Here is an 18,448-nt window from a genome sequence, read left to right as displayed (position 1 = left end):
CAACACCCATTGAAAGTTGGAAGACTGCTTCAAGTTGGAAGGACCAAACAATCAAGTTTAAAGGACCAAACAAGTCCCCAGAAAAAAGCTCTCTCCAGAGTCTCTGCCTTCGAATCTTCCACCCTTTTTGGGGGGTTTTGTATTTTCGAGAAACCTCGTGTGGACAATTGCAAAGCTGGGTTTTATGTAAACCACCCACAAAAGGAATAGAACGAAGAAGTCAACAGGAAAGTAAAAAAATCTCATAATCAAACTCCCAAAGAGAAGAGATTTTCAATCTGAAATAGTTTAGAAGTCCCACAGGAGAAGAAAACAAGGAGAACCCAGAAGACATAACGGCGTTTCCAACGACGTAACGGCGTTTGCAATGGATTTTAGAGTTGTTGGGACTGGGGAGAAATGGTTTGGAACTCCCAGAACCAGAAGTTCCTTCCACTGTTGATTGCCCCACATTGTACCTTTCAATGGTTTTGAACAAAAAGCTGAAATCTTAACACTTGAAATCTTCCACTCAGAATGGGACCTTCAACTTTTAATTGAAGAATCGGTTGTTTGAGGGAGACAGAACATGGAGTCTTAGACAACGAATGTTGCAGGTTTCTTCTTATTCTTTCTCTGCTTTTAGATTCCCCTCTCTCTCTCTCTCTCTCTCTCTTAGTTTCTTCGTCTTGGGGGCAAAATGGGCGGCATTTGGTATTGTCTAACTTGACAAATCTCTCTGGATTTGTAAGTTTTTGTTCGTTTTGGTTGATGGGTTTTCGTTACTTTTACGCATGAATGTTTGCTTGATTCCATATCATGCATGAAAACCTTCTTCTCTTTTCATAGATCTTTTCAGTTCTTATTGAGTTTTTAGTATATGGGTTTTGCTTCTTTGTCTGGTTTTAAAGAATTTGAATGAGAAGAAATTACCCTTTTTCTGGCCCTGCATTTCATTTGTGGATGCAACAGGATTCTAGGTTGGCGCCATTTGGGTTGATTTGAGAATTTTTTTTCTTTTTTTTTTTTTTTTTTTTTTTTTTTCTGGCATCTGGAATTGAAGAGATGATGCTTGGCAGTGACGAAAGGAAAAAGGTTTGGTGATTCCCTTTTTCATTTATTTTGATTCTAATGCCTGGAAAATTCTTTTTTTTCCTTTTTTTTCTCTTTCATGGCTTTAATCTCCTTCTTTATTCTTTTCGTCTTTTGAACGGATCATAACTTGGGGAACCTTTACTCGGTTTAGCCAAATTTGCTTGATGATGGGTTCATGCCACTAATCCCAAGTTTTTATTTTTTATGCTTTTTTCAGTTTTATTTGCCAAAAATGTTTGGAACGTGGGAGAAGAAAGGAATGAAGAAGATGGAAGAATACTCAACTGATTCCTCTGGTAAGTGTTGGCAACTTCTTTCTTCTTGATGTTGTCCTTCTCTTAAATCCAACAAAAATCTTGGTTTATTTGGATACATGGCAAAGTTTCTTCTTCAGTTTCTTTGGTTCCCCCTCCCCTTTCACCCATGATCTATCAACTGAGTACAGATTTGAGTTTTACCGGTTAAAGAGAGGTCCTTTTCTTTCAGTAGATAAAAACTCTGTATTTGGGCAGAAGAACTGGCCTTCTGGATATGTTTGAATCAGGGATTTCTTGGGACAAAATTTGAATGATTAATGGGAAGAAATATGAGAAACTTTTTGATTTTTCGTGGTCAGGAGAACGGTCCTTTCTTATAGGACAGACAGGATTGGGCTTCCTACCAAACTTACAAAGAAATTGGCTTCCATGAAAATGAAAACTTGATGTCTACTTGTTACAGTGATCCATCTCAGTTCTGGAACCAAGTGAAATCGGCCCCAGCTTTGTTTATTGAAGAAATTGTCATCCTTTCCTTTGAGTGACAAAATGATTTATTCCCTTTCAGACATAGAATAGGACAAAAAGAAATAGAAGGAAGAAAACACCAAGTTTAAATGAAAACGAAAGGAAAGCAACATTTTTGGCACTTTATCTGTGTTAAATTGGAACGCAAGAATGGTACTTAATAGTTTTCTTCTCCTATTTGTCTTTCTATCTAAAATAATATGGAAAAGATTATTTATATCCTCTGTTTCTGTCCCGTCTTCTCTGCTTCTGATTTTCAACTTATGTTTCCTATGAAAACATACAGTGGAGTTTGAAAGCTGCTCACCATTTTCAGGCACACAGACAGCCCTCAAGGAAAGCTTTTCAGGTATAGATTGCAGTATTATCCTGTAGTCATCTTTTGTTTGTTCTTTTCCTTATCTCTTTCGCTTGCTTTTTAATTGAAGAATCTACTTCAAGGCTTGGGAGTTTGAAATTCAGAAGCCCCCGATCTTCAATGGAAAATGTTTCAGATGCTCAAACCTTACGGTATTTTGAGGGTGTTGATTTTCCTCTTCTGAGTCCTCTTGCAACTGAAATGGCTTTATATTCACTTTATACCTTTTATTTATTTATTTCTTTTTTCTTTTTTCTAAATTTTATCCTCTTTCTTTTCCTTCAGTGTTTTTGTAGCAACTTGGAATGTAGGTGGAAAATCCCCTCACAGTGACCTGAATCTTGACAATTTTCTTCAAGTGGAGGATCCATCAGACATTTATGTTTTGGGGTATGGATTCTTCTGCTTGTAGATTTAGTTTGCGTAGTTTCTCACTATAAAGATTTGTTATCATGAATTGAAGCTTTAAATTCATTTAAATACTAGCTGAATTGTGCGAAATCCATCATATTCCAACTGATTGATACAACCTGATGTCATTCCATTTTTAAATTTTAGGTTTTTACTACCAAATTAAAAATAGCTTTAAAAGTTTTCACTTTTTTACCTCTTAAATTTTGCGCTTAGATTTTTTGTTTTAATTAGGTCTTGCTTTCCTATTGATGTAATGAAAATACATAAAACTTCAGATTGAGCAGTGATTTACTTTGGTTGTATTCTACTTCTTTGTATATCAGTTTTCAGGAAATAGTACCCTTGAATGCTGGAAATGTGCTAGTTATAGAAGACAATGAACCACCAGCAAAATGGCTAGCTCTCATCAACCAGTCCCTTAATAAAACTTCAGGAGTCGATACCTTCAATGGTCCAAACCCCCAACCTGACTACTTCTCTCCTTCTCAAGCTTCCAGCAGGAAATCAATTTCCAAAGATTTGAAGGCTAATGGTAGTTTACTGTTCTTCCAGAAGCCTTCTCTTAAAAAGGTTAGTAGAAGCTTCAGGACGGAGAAAAAAAGACGCCTCAAGACATGCAATTGCCCTTCTGAGTTGGAAAGGAAAAATAGTAAGGACTCCTGTTTTGGATGCCAAGAAGCTTATCTTGGTGAAGATGATTCTTCTTCAGAAGAGGACGATGGTTCAAATAGTTTTGTGATGACAGAGATCACCACTAACCAGCTGAAGTATAGCCTCATAGCCAGCAAACAGATGGTGGGAATTTTTCTCACTGTTTGGGCAAAGAAGGAACTTGCACAGCACATTGGACATTTGAGACTCTCCTGTGTTGGGCGTGGAATATTGGGGTACCTTGGTAACAAGGTAAGTATTCATTTTATTGTTATATAAATGCATTGACATAGCTTTGACCCAGAAGTGAAGATAACTTCATATGCAACTAAATTGCTACTACCTCTTCAGATTCTTTTCCTCTTAGAAAAATTGTGAAGATCACATGTAGCAGGACAAAGATTACCCAATCCTTCATTTTAATGATGAGGATGAACATCAAAACTACAGAAGCGATGAAAATTAGAATAGATTGTGCATTTACCAACATAATGTGTTTTCACTATATTCCTTTGCTCTTTCCATTGCCATATAGTCACACACAAACATAATGGTCAAATGTGAAACTCTCTTTCTATGGTCTCATCCTTCTGTTCTTTGGTTGCAGGGGTGTATCTCTGTTAGCTTTTCTTTGCACCAAACAAGCTTCTGCTTTGTCTGCAGCCACCTGGCTTCGGGAGAGAAAGAAGGGGATGAGCTTAGAAGAAATTCTGATGTCATAGAGATACAGAAAAACACCCAATTTCGAAAAATCTGTAAAGCACTCTGTAATAGGATCCCTGAGAAAATTATAGAACATGAGTGCGTATTTTTTCATTCTTGAATCTATCAAAGAATTCACTGTAATTTTACATATCTCTGACTGGGCCTTCTGAACTGATGCTATATCCTTTTTCTTTTGGGGGGTGGGGGACTACTGTGGCAGTCGGGTAATTTGGTTAGGGGACTTGAATTACCGGATTGCTTTGAGCTACTCAGAAACTCGGAAACTGCTGGAGAACAATGATTGGGATGCCCTTCTTGAGAAGGATCAGGTGGTTATGCTTTATCCTTGCTCCAACATTGATATGAGTTGAAGTTTTGAGCATGGTTCTATTTTTCTACCTTTCTTGTACCTGGAAATCAATGATTTTCTAAAAATTAACTTTTGAAATAACTAATGATTAAGTTCTTCAATAATGTATTGATGCATTGTCTGTTTTTCTTATAGCTCAAGATTGAACGGGAAGGAGGACGAGTGTTTGAAGGGTGGAAGGAGGGGAAAATCTACTTCCCTCCTACATACAAATACTCTAATAACTCAGATGCTTATGCTGGAGAGACTGTAACATCAAAGAAGAAAAGGAGAACTCCTGCATGGTATGTTATAATCCCATTTTTATCCTCTTAAAACACAAAATCGTACCTGAAGAAAATCTGAGCAGTTACAACTGATACAGGTGTGATAGAATACTATGGCATGGGAATGGGATAAAGCAACTGTCTTACATACGTGGGGAGTCAAGGTTTTCCGATCACAGGCCAGTTTGTGCAGTTTTTGAGGTGCAGGTTGCTGTTCTTGATGGAAAATCAAAAAAAGCAGTATCTAGCTCTAACATGAAAGTGGAAATTGAAGAGCTCTTACCTCCAACAACTAGATACTCAAGTTAACAATGTGTAAGTTCATAACATACAGTAGCTATACAATCTACATAATAGTCTTTATGACTTCATAGAAAGAAGATTTTAGGGAATGAACTCCTACATGTGGATGACTTTACACCCATCAGAGATGGGAAAAGGTTCTTATGAATGAAGTTATACAATGTTAACGTGATCAAAGATCACAGTCATCTGACCTATCAGTTACATTTGATTGTTTGGGAAGAAAAGAAGAGAAAGGTTCCGTCACAGCATAATTGAAAGGGTTTAGGTTGATCAGCTTTACGTCTCATGTACATATTTCTGGGGGAATATTTACAGTATTTTTGTCTTGAGGCTTCATCTTTATCATATTTTCTTGATTATCTCATCTATAATCCTATACTAGTCAAGACCATGGCATGCTTGTTTCCACGCATTGAACATACGTAAAAACATATGAACCACCATAAGAAAAGTAACAACATAATGGTTTCAATTGGCTATTCCAAGATAGATCATTGATCAGTAATGATCTAAGATGAAAGTCAAGCCTAAACTGATCATTTATTTCAATATATCCTAGCTGTCAACTCTGTTTGCAGGATTCTTCAACAGTTTAGATTTGAACTCATGACCTATTTTAAATGTGAGGTGTTGGTTCCTGCCAACTGAGTACCCGCTTGGTGATCTATTATTTCATTTTAAAGCTTCTTTTCTTCTACTTGTGATTATAGAACTGTGAATATCTCATGAGCTTTTTATCCTTTTTCCCATTTTCATTGCGGGTGGTAAACCAATAGCATTAGCTATATAAATAGAAATTTGCTGATTGAAGATTGCCTCTAAGAGGAAGAGGCGAAGAGCACAGAAATGTTGTGGGTCATTATTCAACCTGTACGGCATATTGTTCTAAGGTGTGAGAGGTATTGATTTTCTGCACCATATTCTCTTAAAAAAAAAAAAAAAGTTACAAAAGACAAGTTCCCTTACCTAGTTAGGGGGCATCAGCATAAAGTTAGCAACTAAATCCAAGTTGTAAACTTCTAATGACTGATAATGGTTCCAACATAGGGATTTGAAGTCCCTTGTATTGACTCAAGATCATTAGTAATAGACTCTGTAATTCAGAGTCTTTTGATTACTAAAACATAGGTTCACTACCTGAACTAGGACAGAAGGATAATGTTTGAATTAAACCCCACTAGGACATCATCTACTTGAAACCAATCTCATTCGGTGATGTTCTTAGTCCCATACATAAATAGACGCAGAATTGTACATTTGGCTGAAGTTAGCCCTCTTATGTGGAACATTTTGGAACTGAAATTTTCAAACCTCAAAAGCTGCTATTACAAGGGTAATGAGCCAATTAATGAGCCAATTACATGGTAGCCAATATTGAACAGCAAAATGGGGCAAAATATGGCCATTGCGAGTCCAGAGACCCTTATTGATGGAGATTTAAATTGTCTACATCATCATTTAACATGGCAAGTAGAAGGGTTTGATCATCTCCAATGGAAACCATCATGAAAGGGCGAATTCCAATAGCTGTTTCCATTACACTATTGGTTTTCACTGGGTTGATATTATACTAATTAATTAAGCTCTCTTTTCCTTTGCATGCTCTTTGCAGGTCAAGACAAAGTCTTCATGGAAAGGTAGTGACTATTATTCTTTGGGGTATCACAAGACATCCAACCCCAGATGAAGGACAGAGATTAGGACTAACAAAATTCATCTTTTGATTTTTCTCATTTACTTTCATTCTTTTATGGAGTTCTTGGAATAAAAAAATTGATGTATATTGGATGAAAGCACATAACAGTTTCATAGAGCTGAATGAATCTGAAACAAAGTGTTTGTTATGGTTACTGATTTAAGGTTTCAAGAATGCATAGATACATAATTATATGACTAAGAAAGCATTATGTGATTGAACAGCTTCACTAGTACCAGATCACTAGAAATATGAATAAGCCCCATTTTTACATTACTTTTCTTGCTAAACTCATTGATGCTTCTGAAGTAATTATACTTCCAATTTCATATGCAGGTTATAAGCCATATTATCAATGACTTGCTAGAGACACACCATGTATTGTCAAAAGCTGTTGTTCAAGACTAATATGTAGGCCAACTGCATGAGGATGATCCATTTGTTGCTTTGCTGCATAGTCCAAAAAGTGATTTGTACCTAAAGCAAGGCCCAAGGAAAAGAGGGGTGGGATTTGGGCTCACTTTGTCCCTACCCAAGACTCCAACTTTGCCTTGAGGTAGTTGACAGCAGTGACTGATAACATCTCTATAACTACTCTCAAGAACCTAGATGATAGTCTAGGACCCAAATTAAACCATTTAGACCAATATAAAATCAGTCCAACCAGATTGTTTGGGTCAAATATCCAATGAAAAGTTCCAAAAACACCTATGAAATTATAGAATAAGATTTATGAAGATACAAGAAAAAATGGGACAAACAATGGGACAAAAAAAACCTAAATTGTTATACAAATGCTCAAAAATTGATGGAAATGCAATAAAAAATTGTGTTAATCATAAGAAACCAAAACAACACCCTAAGATCTACTCAACATTGAGAACAAGCAATTAACTACCACAAAATAGAAAGAAGTCAAAGTTTGAATGAACCTATTATTGCTGATGTGCCCCAAATTTACTAACACTCCAAAATACAAGAAAACTAATAATTTAATTTGCAACTCAACTCTAATTTTTTATAACAATAACACGAAAAACATATTAAACTCTTAAGACACAAAATGATCTACCAAAATCAGAAAATATGAAGACAATTTTAGGAAAGACAATTAAACTCTTTTCACCTGTGTGCAAATTGATGGAGATGCACAACAATATATTATGCATAAAACTAATAATATAGACAAATCAAATTCAGTCCAAACTACAAAAAGATACGTCAATTTTACGTGAAAAATCCAAGGTGAAATAGAAAAATCATGGGACCTACTTCAGATAAAAATTTTACTACGAGAAATAATGAGATTACAACTCTCTTTAGTCAGCCTAAAGGTTACCAAGTATCAAGAGAAATAACCCACTTTGATTAACAAAATAATTCAAAAAAATAATAGATTGATTTTTATATATATAATATTCTCACCTGAATAAGGAGAGCACTGATTCATGCCCACAAAAACTAGAACAAGAGAAAGAAGATAGTGTATAATAAACCCACCAACTCTTTCTTTCTCTTTTATATAAGAAAATTATGAGGATGAGAGATTGAAATTCGGTTGTCACCGCCTTTAAAATGTTGGCCACATTCTCATGAAGTGAGTGGATTCAGCTCTTCTCCAATTACCTGGGCGTCTAATTGTTGGGAAAGCTTGGACACTCATTCCAACATCTGGGGATGTGTGTTCAACTCACCAACTGTTGGATGAGTGATTCGAGGATCGTTAGTGTTGGAGAGAATCTTTTTCCAAGGTGAAGAGTGCTGAACCATTAGTTTTTTCTTTTTTTTGGGGGTAAAAGAAGAATTGAATCAATACCTCATGTTTTGGTGATGGAACAACATTTTGAATGAGAGTATTTGGGTTGTGCGTATGTGGAAGGATAAGATATTCCCTTGAGTATTAAGACACAAAAAAAATATTTATCATTTAGTGAGCAAGCATTAAAGAGCAAAAGTCATGGAGAGAATTTTTCAGTTGCGTCTAATAGTGGTGTAGGCAATGAAATTCTAAGGTGGTGGGTCCGGTGTTTGCTTTGCCTTAACCTTCTTTAAGAGCCCCTTTTGATTTGGCTTGTTGAAGGTTAAGTCGAGGCATGCCTGAATCTATAAACTTCCTCCACTTATCTTTTGGTGATGTTTTGTTCTACAATAAACAATTAAACAAGTAAAAAAGGGTGATACACCATGAAATAACCTCATCAATAGGTGTATATGTGACGCTCAATCACAGACCAAGGGATTCCTCACAACTCAATGTACCTATCTACAAGGGCAAACAAGTCATTTTACTTCCTATGAAGACTAGGGTTTCACCACATCCACCATATAAAGGGAAAAAAAGGTAACTCTCACTCTCTCTCTCCACTGCCTCCAACAAACTATATTTTGTTGATTGAAACTGACTTAGGCATCGATTTTCTCTCCCAATGCCAACGGTTGAATTTCTGCATCAACAAAGGGTCTACTAGGCAAGACCATGGCATTGACCTCTACACTCTTGCTCTGGTACAGCCCACCTCTTACTAAATCCTGCTCCAGGTTGTTTTGGTAGATGGCATCTTCAATTTGTTGGCTCATCTCTGACAACCCATTAAATGTGATCAGGGATTTGAGCGAACAAGTACTGCATATTAAACTGGTTTAGATAGCTCTTATGGCGATGAATAAGCGTATTAATTATAATTTTTGTAATCTGGATTATAATACTTTGATGCAACTTTTGTAATCTTTTTTTTTTTCTTTCTCATCATTAAAAGAAAAAAAAAAAAAAAAAAAAAACCAGCAATAATCGATGTTGAGGTTGTAGATTATTTATGATTAATTTGACTTATTTCTTCTCAAATAGGTGGTCCTACGCCAATAAGGCCTTTCTTCCTGAATCGCATCAGATTAAGTGAACCATTTCCTAGGCTCCAGTCGAGTAGTTTCTAAGTTCTAACAAGTGAGTTCCATCATGAGTATTGATTTTGAAATGCTTTAATAATAATATCTTCCCATGTACGAGTTTGGGAAGAATCCATGGAAATAGGTCACCTAAGAGTTTGCCCAGATAGGGTAATCTAAAATGCTTGAACCATTTGTTGGTTTTAAACTCTTTTATTCTCATCTCCCCAATATAAAACCATAAATGTACACTAGGATCCCCTTAACCGTTGAACTTCTCAGGCAGCTTGGTCTTGGAGAAGAAACATAGTCTCTTCGAGTCACTCGACCAACAGTTGTGATTAGGGGTGCAAGTTTGGCCCTGACGGTTCAAACCAGCCCTTGGCCCGCCCTGATTCTGAACAAGTACCGATCCAAAAATTATGGCCCTAAGGGCCAACCCGACTCTGAAATTTCTGACCCTGAGTCAGGGTTAGGGTGGGTAAGAGTTGATGTCTTTGGCCTGTCCAGCCCGCCCTGAACCCGGTTCTAATTTTTTTACCCAGAGTTTAGGCCTTGGTTTTGGCCCTGGTTTTTGTCCCTGATGTTGACTTTGGATTTTTTGTTTTCTTAGGATGTCTCCTCTTTGTTTAACATGATAAAAGTTATGAGATCTTGAGATTGTTTGCCTTATTAAGATAGTCTCTTTGTTTATCATGACAAATAATTGAAATTTTTTGGATTATTTGCTTTCTTAGGATGATCTCCTCTTTATTATCATAATAGTTGGAGTTATTTATATTGTTTGAATGTTTACTCTAGGATGTTCTCCTCATGACAAGTAATTTGTGACTTTGTGTTATTTATCTTCTCTTTATTATAAATATTTTTTATTTTTTAGTTATTTCATATTTTGCAGGGTTAGAGCCAGTCAAGGTGGGTAAGGGTTGGGTTGAACTTTGAAGGGTTGGGAAAACTTTGAAGGGTTGGGTATGGGTTGAAGTTTTGTGGCCCTGAGTCAGGGTCAGGGCAGGTTTGGGCCCAGTTAAGGGGACTCAAGGTTGGGCTAGGGTTTTAAGAAGCCCGGCCCAACCTGGCCCTGCTGCATCCCTAGTTGTGGTGTTGGGTTGGAGGGGATGAAAATGTTACCCTTTCCCAAGCATCATGTTTATGTCAGATAACCTAAAGCGGGGTGAACAGATTATTACTAGTGGATTTTACCTTCTTTATTTAATACAATATAATGGAAAATTCTAAATGATGTGGAATTACAAATTCAATTGACAAACAAATAACAATTACACTAGTAGAGTGGCTATCAGAGATTTATAGTGGTTCAACTTGTAGAGTCTAATCCACTCCACTCAAAATTACCTTGAGCTCGAAGGTTCCACTAGTATTTTCCTTTCAATACAATAGGTGAAAAAAATTCACATTTACAAATATTTTTTAAGGATAAGAGAATTATTTACAAATATCTTAAAAAGATAAGAGCCTTTTTAATCACTTTCAAGGATGAGAGTCCTTTGCAATAGCTTAAGTACAGTCTAGGCTAATGTGCACTATAATGCTTAACCTTGATCAATTCAAAACACTACAAATAAAATAGTAAGATAAGGATATTACCAAATACCTTATGTGAGTACAATATGATATGAATGATGAATTTGATAAACTCCTTGATCACTCCTCTTGATTAAAAAAACACTTAATGAGAAGGTGGAATGCAATGCTTAGATCACTTGACTTGAAATAAGTTGGATGATTTTGATTTTTTTTTTCTTTTTCATTTGATTCGATAATTGGAAACTTCAAATAATGATCTTAGCTGTAGTATATGTTTTTTATATATATATATATATAGATATATATATATATATATATTCAAAGGTGAGGAGTATGGGCTTATATAGGCACAATTGGAGACCTAAAGTCTTGTTTAAGGTAAGCTCTAACGTATAGATTCTGGTCAACCAGAGTAATCACTCTATGAACCGGTCTCGCCACTTCAGGCAATATAGTCGGTGGGGCCTTCTGAGCCAACCGACGTGTGTCTGTTATTAATTCGCGAGTCTACTTCCTATTGGCCTTGTCGGTTGGAATCGGCATGTGCTAGTTGCTCCATAGAGTTCTATCTATAGAACTTGTGGGTAACCGGCATGTGCCTCTTCCCAACCGACAAGTTAGGTTGCATTCTAGATAGGATTGACTGTACGAAATGGGCATTTAACTTTCTCACTCGAACTTAGATTTAAGATGATTCTAGTTGCATTGGATTCATGATTTGTTGTTATACAACTTTATAGAAGAAAAAAACATTCTGAAACTGTCATTTGAAATTACCAAAATTCCCTTGAACATGACCTTATTAAAACTATATTAACTGTCATGACTAATATACTTTCAATCTTATTTGGGTCTATTTGAATGGTAATTAGGCATCATCACCTAGGTTCCGTCAAGGTTAGTAGAAACTTAAGGATCCCATGCCATGTAATATACAAATATGAAATGCATGTGAGTATACTATCTGGTACGTGCAAAGTTTCTCCTCTTTTCCCTATCTTGTAAGAGTAACTTAAGACAAGGAATTAGTGAACAAAAGTGTTTGTCTGGCTAATTTGGAGGGGCCAATCTCAATCTCAAAGAGATAATTTGGGTGTTCAATCATGCGTGGGACTTCTTCATTCCCTAGTAAATAGGTTTCCACAAGTTACAAGAGAAAAGTGGTTATAACCTACCCCCACTTCTACCTCCCACATCCACTACTTGCATACCACTACACAGTAACTTAATACAGACCTTACATAACTAAATCAACCACTTACTTACTCACACATGTGATAATAAACTTACATACACATATAACCCACACATACAATAATAGAGGAAATCTAACATTAGGCACATAACAAATCCTCCCCGCTGAAATCGGTCTTGTCCTCAAGACCCCAAGTAGGAAACTGCTTCTTGAGCTCCACAAAATTCTCCCACATTGCCTCAGCAGGAGACATTCCTTGCCAATGGGTTAAGACTTGGGGAGTCTTTTTGTGAATTCAGGAACCCAAAACCGCTTGCGGCCTTGCATATAACTCTTCTCCTTCTCCCACGACTGCTGGCAACTCTCCCTGGATTGGTTGGTTGGTTCCCAAAATCTTCTTGAGCAACAATACATGAAAAACCAGATGAATATGAGATCCTTCTGGCAGTAATAACTTGTATGCCACCTTACCCATTCGTTGGATGACCTAGAAAGGACCATAAAACCGAGGAGAAAGCTTCTAGTTCTTCCTTAAAACAACGGACCGCTGCCAATAAGGATGGAGTTTGAGGTAAACCCAATCACCAATTAAAAATTCACGTTCCTTATAATGCCGATCATAGACTTATTTCAACCTATTTTGTGATTTAGACAAAACAAGTCTTGAGTCCTTGAGTTTTTGGTCTATTTCCATCAATTGCTGTTCTACAGTTTCAACCTTGGCAAATCCAAGTACATAAGTGAGTAAAGTTGGTGGTGGCCTTCCATATACCACTTCAAAGGGTGTACTTTTAATTGCGGAATGCCAACTAGTATTGTAACAATTCTCAGCACAGGGAATCCAATCGCTCCACTTTTTAGATAATTACTTGAAAAGCAACGAAGATACATCTCCAATGTCCTGTTAACAACCTCACTCTATCCATCTGTTTGAGGATGGTAAGCATAGCTCATGTTGAAATTTGTACCATTGAGTAGGAACAATTCCTCCCAAAAGTTGCTGGTAAAAATAGGATCCATGTGACAGACAATAGATTTAGGAAGGCCATGGAGCTTGAATACATGGTCGACAAAAACTTGAGCGATCCCAGTGTCGGTGAAGAGATGTGATAAGGGAAGGAAATGGGCATATTTGGACAGCCGATCCACAACCACAAGGATTTCCAACTTCCCCTTGGAATTGGGTAAGCCTTCTATGAATTCCATAGGAATATCTTCGTAGATTTTCTTTGGAATTGGGAGTGGTTGTAACAACTTTGCTGGAGCGGCCTATTCTGTTTTGTGCCTTTGACAAGTGTCACAATGAGAGATAAAAGCAAGGATTGAGTGACTCATCTCCTGTCAATAGAAAGTAGTCTTAAGCTGATGGAAATTCTTATGGAACCTTTCATGCGTGCTCCTATGATATTGACCAATAATATCAGCAATTAAAGGAGAGTCCTTAGGGAGATAAATTCGAGATTTGTAGAAAATTACTCCTTTTTCTCCCCAAGGGCCGATGGCTTCTCCCTCATGGATGCATTGAAGCAGTTGGCACCCCTATGATGTGGCGAGCATATGCTCTACAATAGCAATTATCCAATCAGACATTGGTCGAGATATGGCCACCAAATAGGAATTTGGTTCTTCCTTTCCCTCTTCATCATTATCTCTTCTGGACAAGGCATCCGCTACCACATTTTTCTTTCCCTTTTTATACTCCACGATAAAGTCATAACTCATAAGTTTGAACAACCACCGTTGCTGAGCGGGAGTAGTTATCTTTTCATTCCATAGGTACTTCAGACTCTTTTGATCACTACGTACAATAAATCACCTCCCTAGAAGATAGGAATGCCACTTTTGAACTGCCATAACAAACGCCAACACTTCGTTCTCATAGGTGGATAACATGAGGGTGTTGCCTTGAAGTGCACGACTGAAAAAGGCTATTGGCCGATTTTGTAATAATATGGCTCCCACCCCCGTTCCACATGCGTCACACTGAACTATAAAGTCTTTGGAAAAATCAGGGAACACCAATATTAGAGCTCGGGTCATAGCAGTTTTTAATTTTTCAAATGCCACATCAGCAGTTGGATTCCACCTAAAACGGTTCGAGCAATGAGGGTATGCAATTTTCTCGTAATTCTGGATGAATTTACATTAATAGCCAGTTAACCCGAGGAACCCCCTCATTGCTCGAATCGTTTTGGGTTTTGGCCAATTCACCATAGTTGCTATCTTTTTTGGATCAACGGCCACTCCATCTTCAGAAATTATGTGACCCAAATAGTGAACTTGTTGCTGGCCAAACTAACACTTACTCTTCTTTACAAAGAGTTGATGGTTTCTAAGTGTGGTTAAAGTAAGCTTGAGATGCACTAAATGCTCTTCCCATATAGGGCTATAAATAGAATATCATCGAAAAATACTAAAATAAATTTGAGAACATATTCCTTGAATACCTGATTCATCAGAGATTGGAATGTTGATGGTGCATTAGTAAGGGCAGAAGGCATTACTAAGAATTCATAATGGCCATGATGGGTTCGGAATGTCATTTTCTCCATATCCTCAGGAACGACCCGTACTTGATGATATCCTGACCGTAGATCTAGTTTGGTGAAAAATCTGGCGCCATGTAGCTCATCAATTAACGGTATAGGAAATTTATCTTTGACCATCATTTTATTTAACTCCCGATAATCCATGCACATGATCCAAGTTCCATCATGCTTCTTCACCAAAATTATAGGAGAGGAGTAGGGGCTATTGCTTGGCCAAATAATTCCTGTAGTGAGCATGCCGTTGACCAACTTCTCAATCTCCTTCTTTTGGAAGTGTGGATAACGATAAGCTTTGAGACATACTGGCTGGTTGTCCATTTTTAAAGGAATTCGATGGTCTTGAAACCTAGGTGGTGGCAACCCCTTTGGTTCTCCAAAGACATCCTCAAATGCCTTAAGTAATTGTTGTATAGCCAATGACGTGGTCCCACCTTGTTGTAAAGAATCTGTGGCGGTTAAGGAATAGAGATGGAGCAAAACTCCTTGCTTGCACTTCCTTACGTCTCGGTTAGGATCCTCAATTGCCTTATCCTCTTTAATCGTGACTCCTTTCAAAACCACCTCCTTATTTTTAGCCTTCAACTTCATAGATAAATTTGAGAAATCCCACAGAATAGGGCCCAACGTCCTCAACCAATGGCTTCCCAACACCACATCATAACCCTCCAACGGTAGAAGAAAGAAATCCACCTCAATCAGTACTCCTTGAAGCACTAATTTGACATTGGAACAAACTCTCGGACTAACCAATCTTTCACTAGAGGTAACCATGACCTAAAAGGACTGATCGCTTGTTGGAGTAATCCCTACTTTCTTAGCCAATATCTCACTCATAAAATTATGAGTACTTCCTGAATCAATTAGGATAACCACAACCATTTGATTCAGGCTTCTGGTTACCCGCATAGTTTTAGGAGCCTTGCAACTTGAAATTGCATGTAGAGAGATTTTTGGTACATTAAGTACTTGGGTCGTTTCCTCTCCTTCTTGCTCCATAGAAGTTTCTTTTTCTTCTTCTTCGTACAAGCCTTCAACAATGAACAACTTCTTGCACCTGTGACCTGGTACAAATTGCTCATTACAATTGTAACTGTGCCCTCTTGCTCTCATGTCTTACATCTCCTTAGGAGTGAACCTTTTTGTTGGTAGAGTAGATGCAATGACAGAAGCCTCCTTGGAGTAAGAAACGAACTTACATCAGCCCTTATGTTATCTTTAAGGCTTCTAACGAAACAACTTACCTGCCTATTCGGGGAAAGTTGTCCAACTTTGGATAACAACTTTACGAACTTCGCCTAATATTGTCGAATAGTTCCCATCTACTACAACTTGGTGATTTTCCCAAAGAAATCTTGGAAGTGAGAAGGACCAAATCGCTGATGAATTCCTTCACAAAAAATTCTCCATGGAATGTCTTCTTCATCTTGCTTAAGCAACTGGTACCATAACTGCGCATCACCTTCCAAGTGGAAGGATGCAAGAGCTACCCTCTCTTCTTCAAGAGTTTGATGGAAATAAAAAAAAAATTGCTCTACTCCACACGCCTAACTGGTAGTATCCTCATCTCCAGTATAATGTGGGAAATCGAGCTTAACCAATTTTGAGGTGTAAGTCTATTGAGTAGAAGAAGATTTATTGGGTTGCGTTGGGAAAGTGGTATTCTGCCTCACATTCTATGTGGAAGCCCTAGAGTTTTCTCTAGTCTCAATGGGAACACGAGAGGGCTGAGAAACAGTTTTCTCAAAGTGCTCGTTGAGCCTTGTAATAATATTTTGTTGCGCATTGATCTTAGAGATGATCTCTTGCTGTCCAATGTTGAGGTTTCCTACCTCTTCTTCAAGTTTCTCCACCCTTTCGTCCATTTCCCTGCCCTGATACTAGGATGGTATGTGCAGAGTTTCTCCTCTTTTTCCTATCTTGTAGGAGTAACTTAAGGAATTAGTGAATAGAAGTGTTTGCGTGGCTAATTTGGAGGGACCAACCTGAAACTCAAAAAGATAATTTCGGTGTCTACAGGGTGTTCAATCATGCGTAGGACTTCTTCATTCCATAGTAAATAGGTTTCCACAAGTTACAAGAGAAAGGTGGTTATAACCTACCACCACTCCTTCCTCTTGTTGGAAACAAAACTTTTATAGCCCAACCCGACATACACAACGGAATTTTGGATCGATTTGGGTCGTTTTCCATATCATTAAAACCAAACAAGTATGATAACTAATTTGAAATAATGAGAACAATACTTACAAAGACCAGTAAACGAAGCTCCTCCTCCTGATAATGGTTCTTCCTCAGACCAGCAATCCAAGTTTTGAATCCCAAGTGTGCAGCCATTGCAGTTTATGGCGCTTTAAACTTCACAAGTTTCAATTGACTATCTGATTGCCATTCTCTTTCCTTCAATAGTATAACTTCTAATTTACTTTTCTTCCTTGTGCAGGAATTAGAGTTCAAAACCAGTGTGAATAGAAGTGGAGAGAGAGAGCCAAAAGAGGAGAAGGAGAATGGGATCCCAAAAGTAAGAATCCCATTTTACTCTCCTCCCTTTCATATAATGTGGGGCATTATATTACAATAAAGAAATTTAATTAAGAAACCTATACTCTTTTAAGTTTCCTAAAACTTTAATAGTTTAAGTTTCCTAAAACTTTAATTTCTTTATTATTATTATATAATTTAGGGCATTATATTATAATAAAGAAATTCAATTAAGAAACTTAAACTCTTTTAAGTTTCCTAAAACTTTAATTTCTTTCTTATTAGTATATAATATAGGGCATTATATTCTAATAAAGAAATTCAATTAAGAAACTTAAACTCTTTTAAGTTTCCTAAAACTTTAATTTCTTTATTATTATATAATGACCAGATTACAGGATCGAGATATACCAAAATCCAGGGAAATAGGGATCTCCTGGTTCTGTATGGTAATCCGGACGAGATAGGTACAATACCTTACTCCGATCCAGCAAGGAGACAAACACTGAGATGGGTGCAATACCTTACTCAGAACTAATTATGCAGAAACAATAAACAAAAGAAAGAATAAAACCATAAACTTAAAATAAAGGATATGGAATTGCAGAAAATTAAAAGCTGCTTAACTAGATCTATCTTTCAGAATCAAGAGGCATGACTGTAGGCTTTGATCTGAGGATAGAACAAGAAGCTGCTATATGCAGATATAGATGCAGAAAGAAAGCTAATAATGCAATCAAAGAAAAATACTTCGAAATATATATTTGAAAATAAAGTTTACAATATTTGGAGATGGGTTTAGGTAGGCTTGGGTTGGAGGATTTGAGGAGAAGAAGGTTGGGTTGGCTTTGAGCTGTAGGTGACTAACCATTGAAGGACGATCAGACTTGAGATGATCGGAACCTATTGTTGTAGTCTGGCGAGGTGCTTTGAGAGATCTTGGAAGAACTTGTGGAGGCACAGCTTGCTTCGGGGCTTCTCTCCCTAAGTTCTATGTTTTGAAGTTGGATAATTTTTTCAAGTGGTTTGAGAGAAGGGGTGATGCTCCTTTTATAATATAAGGAGGCTCATTTGAATTACATGTGGGTTTGGATTACATTTGGGTTTCATTTGGTACGGTACCAAATTAGGTATTGTTTGACATTTCATTTGTCACTATTTGGAACTGTGCAC

At 37.2% G+C, this 18,448-nt stretch overlaps 1 protein-coding gene across 8 annotated transcripts; it reads left to right on the top strand.

Moving 5' to 3' along the window:
- The first annotated feature begins 226 nt into the window (after positions 1-226).
- Positions 227-6,779, top strand: LOC122094681 (type I inositol polyphosphate 5-phosphatase 10-like). Of its 8 annotated transcripts, XR_006144960.1 has the most exons (13): positions 227-596; positions 1,043-1,074; positions 1,292-1,370; positions 2,146-2,208; positions 2,288-2,369; positions 2,503-2,607; positions 2,955-3,534; positions 3,890-4,083; positions 4,208-4,316; positions 4,493-4,641; positions 4,722-4,938; positions 5,706-5,828; positions 6,542-6,779. XR_006144960.1 is itself a non-coding variant. In XM_042665266.1 (12 exons), exons 2-11 carry the CDS (start codon positions 1,045-1,047, stop codon positions 4,930-4,932), a joined length of 1,602 nt encoding a protein of 533 aa, XP_042521200.1. In that variant the 5' UTR covers positions 227-596; positions 1,043-1,044; the 3' UTR covers positions 4,933-4,938; positions 6,542-6,779. The 8 variants fall into 8 exon arrangements, 6 of the variants coding, with proteins under 6 accessions (XP_042521200.1, XP_042521199.1, XP_042521198.1 ...); XM_042665266.1 differs by lacking the exon at positions 5,706-5,828; XM_042665265.1 differs by having other exon boundaries at positions 5,706-6,779.
- The last annotated feature ends 11,669 nt before the right edge of the window (positions 6,780-18,448 follow it).

The sequence above is a fragment of the Macadamia integrifolia genome, chromosome 12 (assembly GCF_013358625.1).
Source record: "Macadamia integrifolia cultivar HAES 741 chromosome 12, SCU_Mint_v3, whole genome shotgun sequence".
NCBI classification, from domain to species: domain Eukaryota; kingdom Viridiplantae; phylum Streptophyta; class Magnoliopsida; order Proteales; family Proteaceae; genus Macadamia; species Macadamia integrifolia.
The sequence above is the reverse complement of the archived record's forward strand: the minus strand, read 5'-3'. Positions and strand labels throughout refer to the sequence as shown.

Excerpts from the sequence above, each read along its gene's own strand:
- LOC122094681 (XM_042665266.1), top strand. The coding sequence starts at position 1,045 with ATGATGCTTGGCAGTGACGAAAGGAAAAAG. Across the intron at positions 2,370-2,502 it reads TCAGATGCTCAAACCTTACG|TGTTTTTGTAGCAACTTGGA; the intron begins GTATTTTGAGGG and ends CTTTTCCTTCAG. Across the intron at positions 3,535-3,889 it reads TGGGGTACCTTGGTAACAAG|GGGTGTATCTCTGTTAGCTT; the intron begins GTAAGTATTCAT and ends CTTTGGTTGCAG.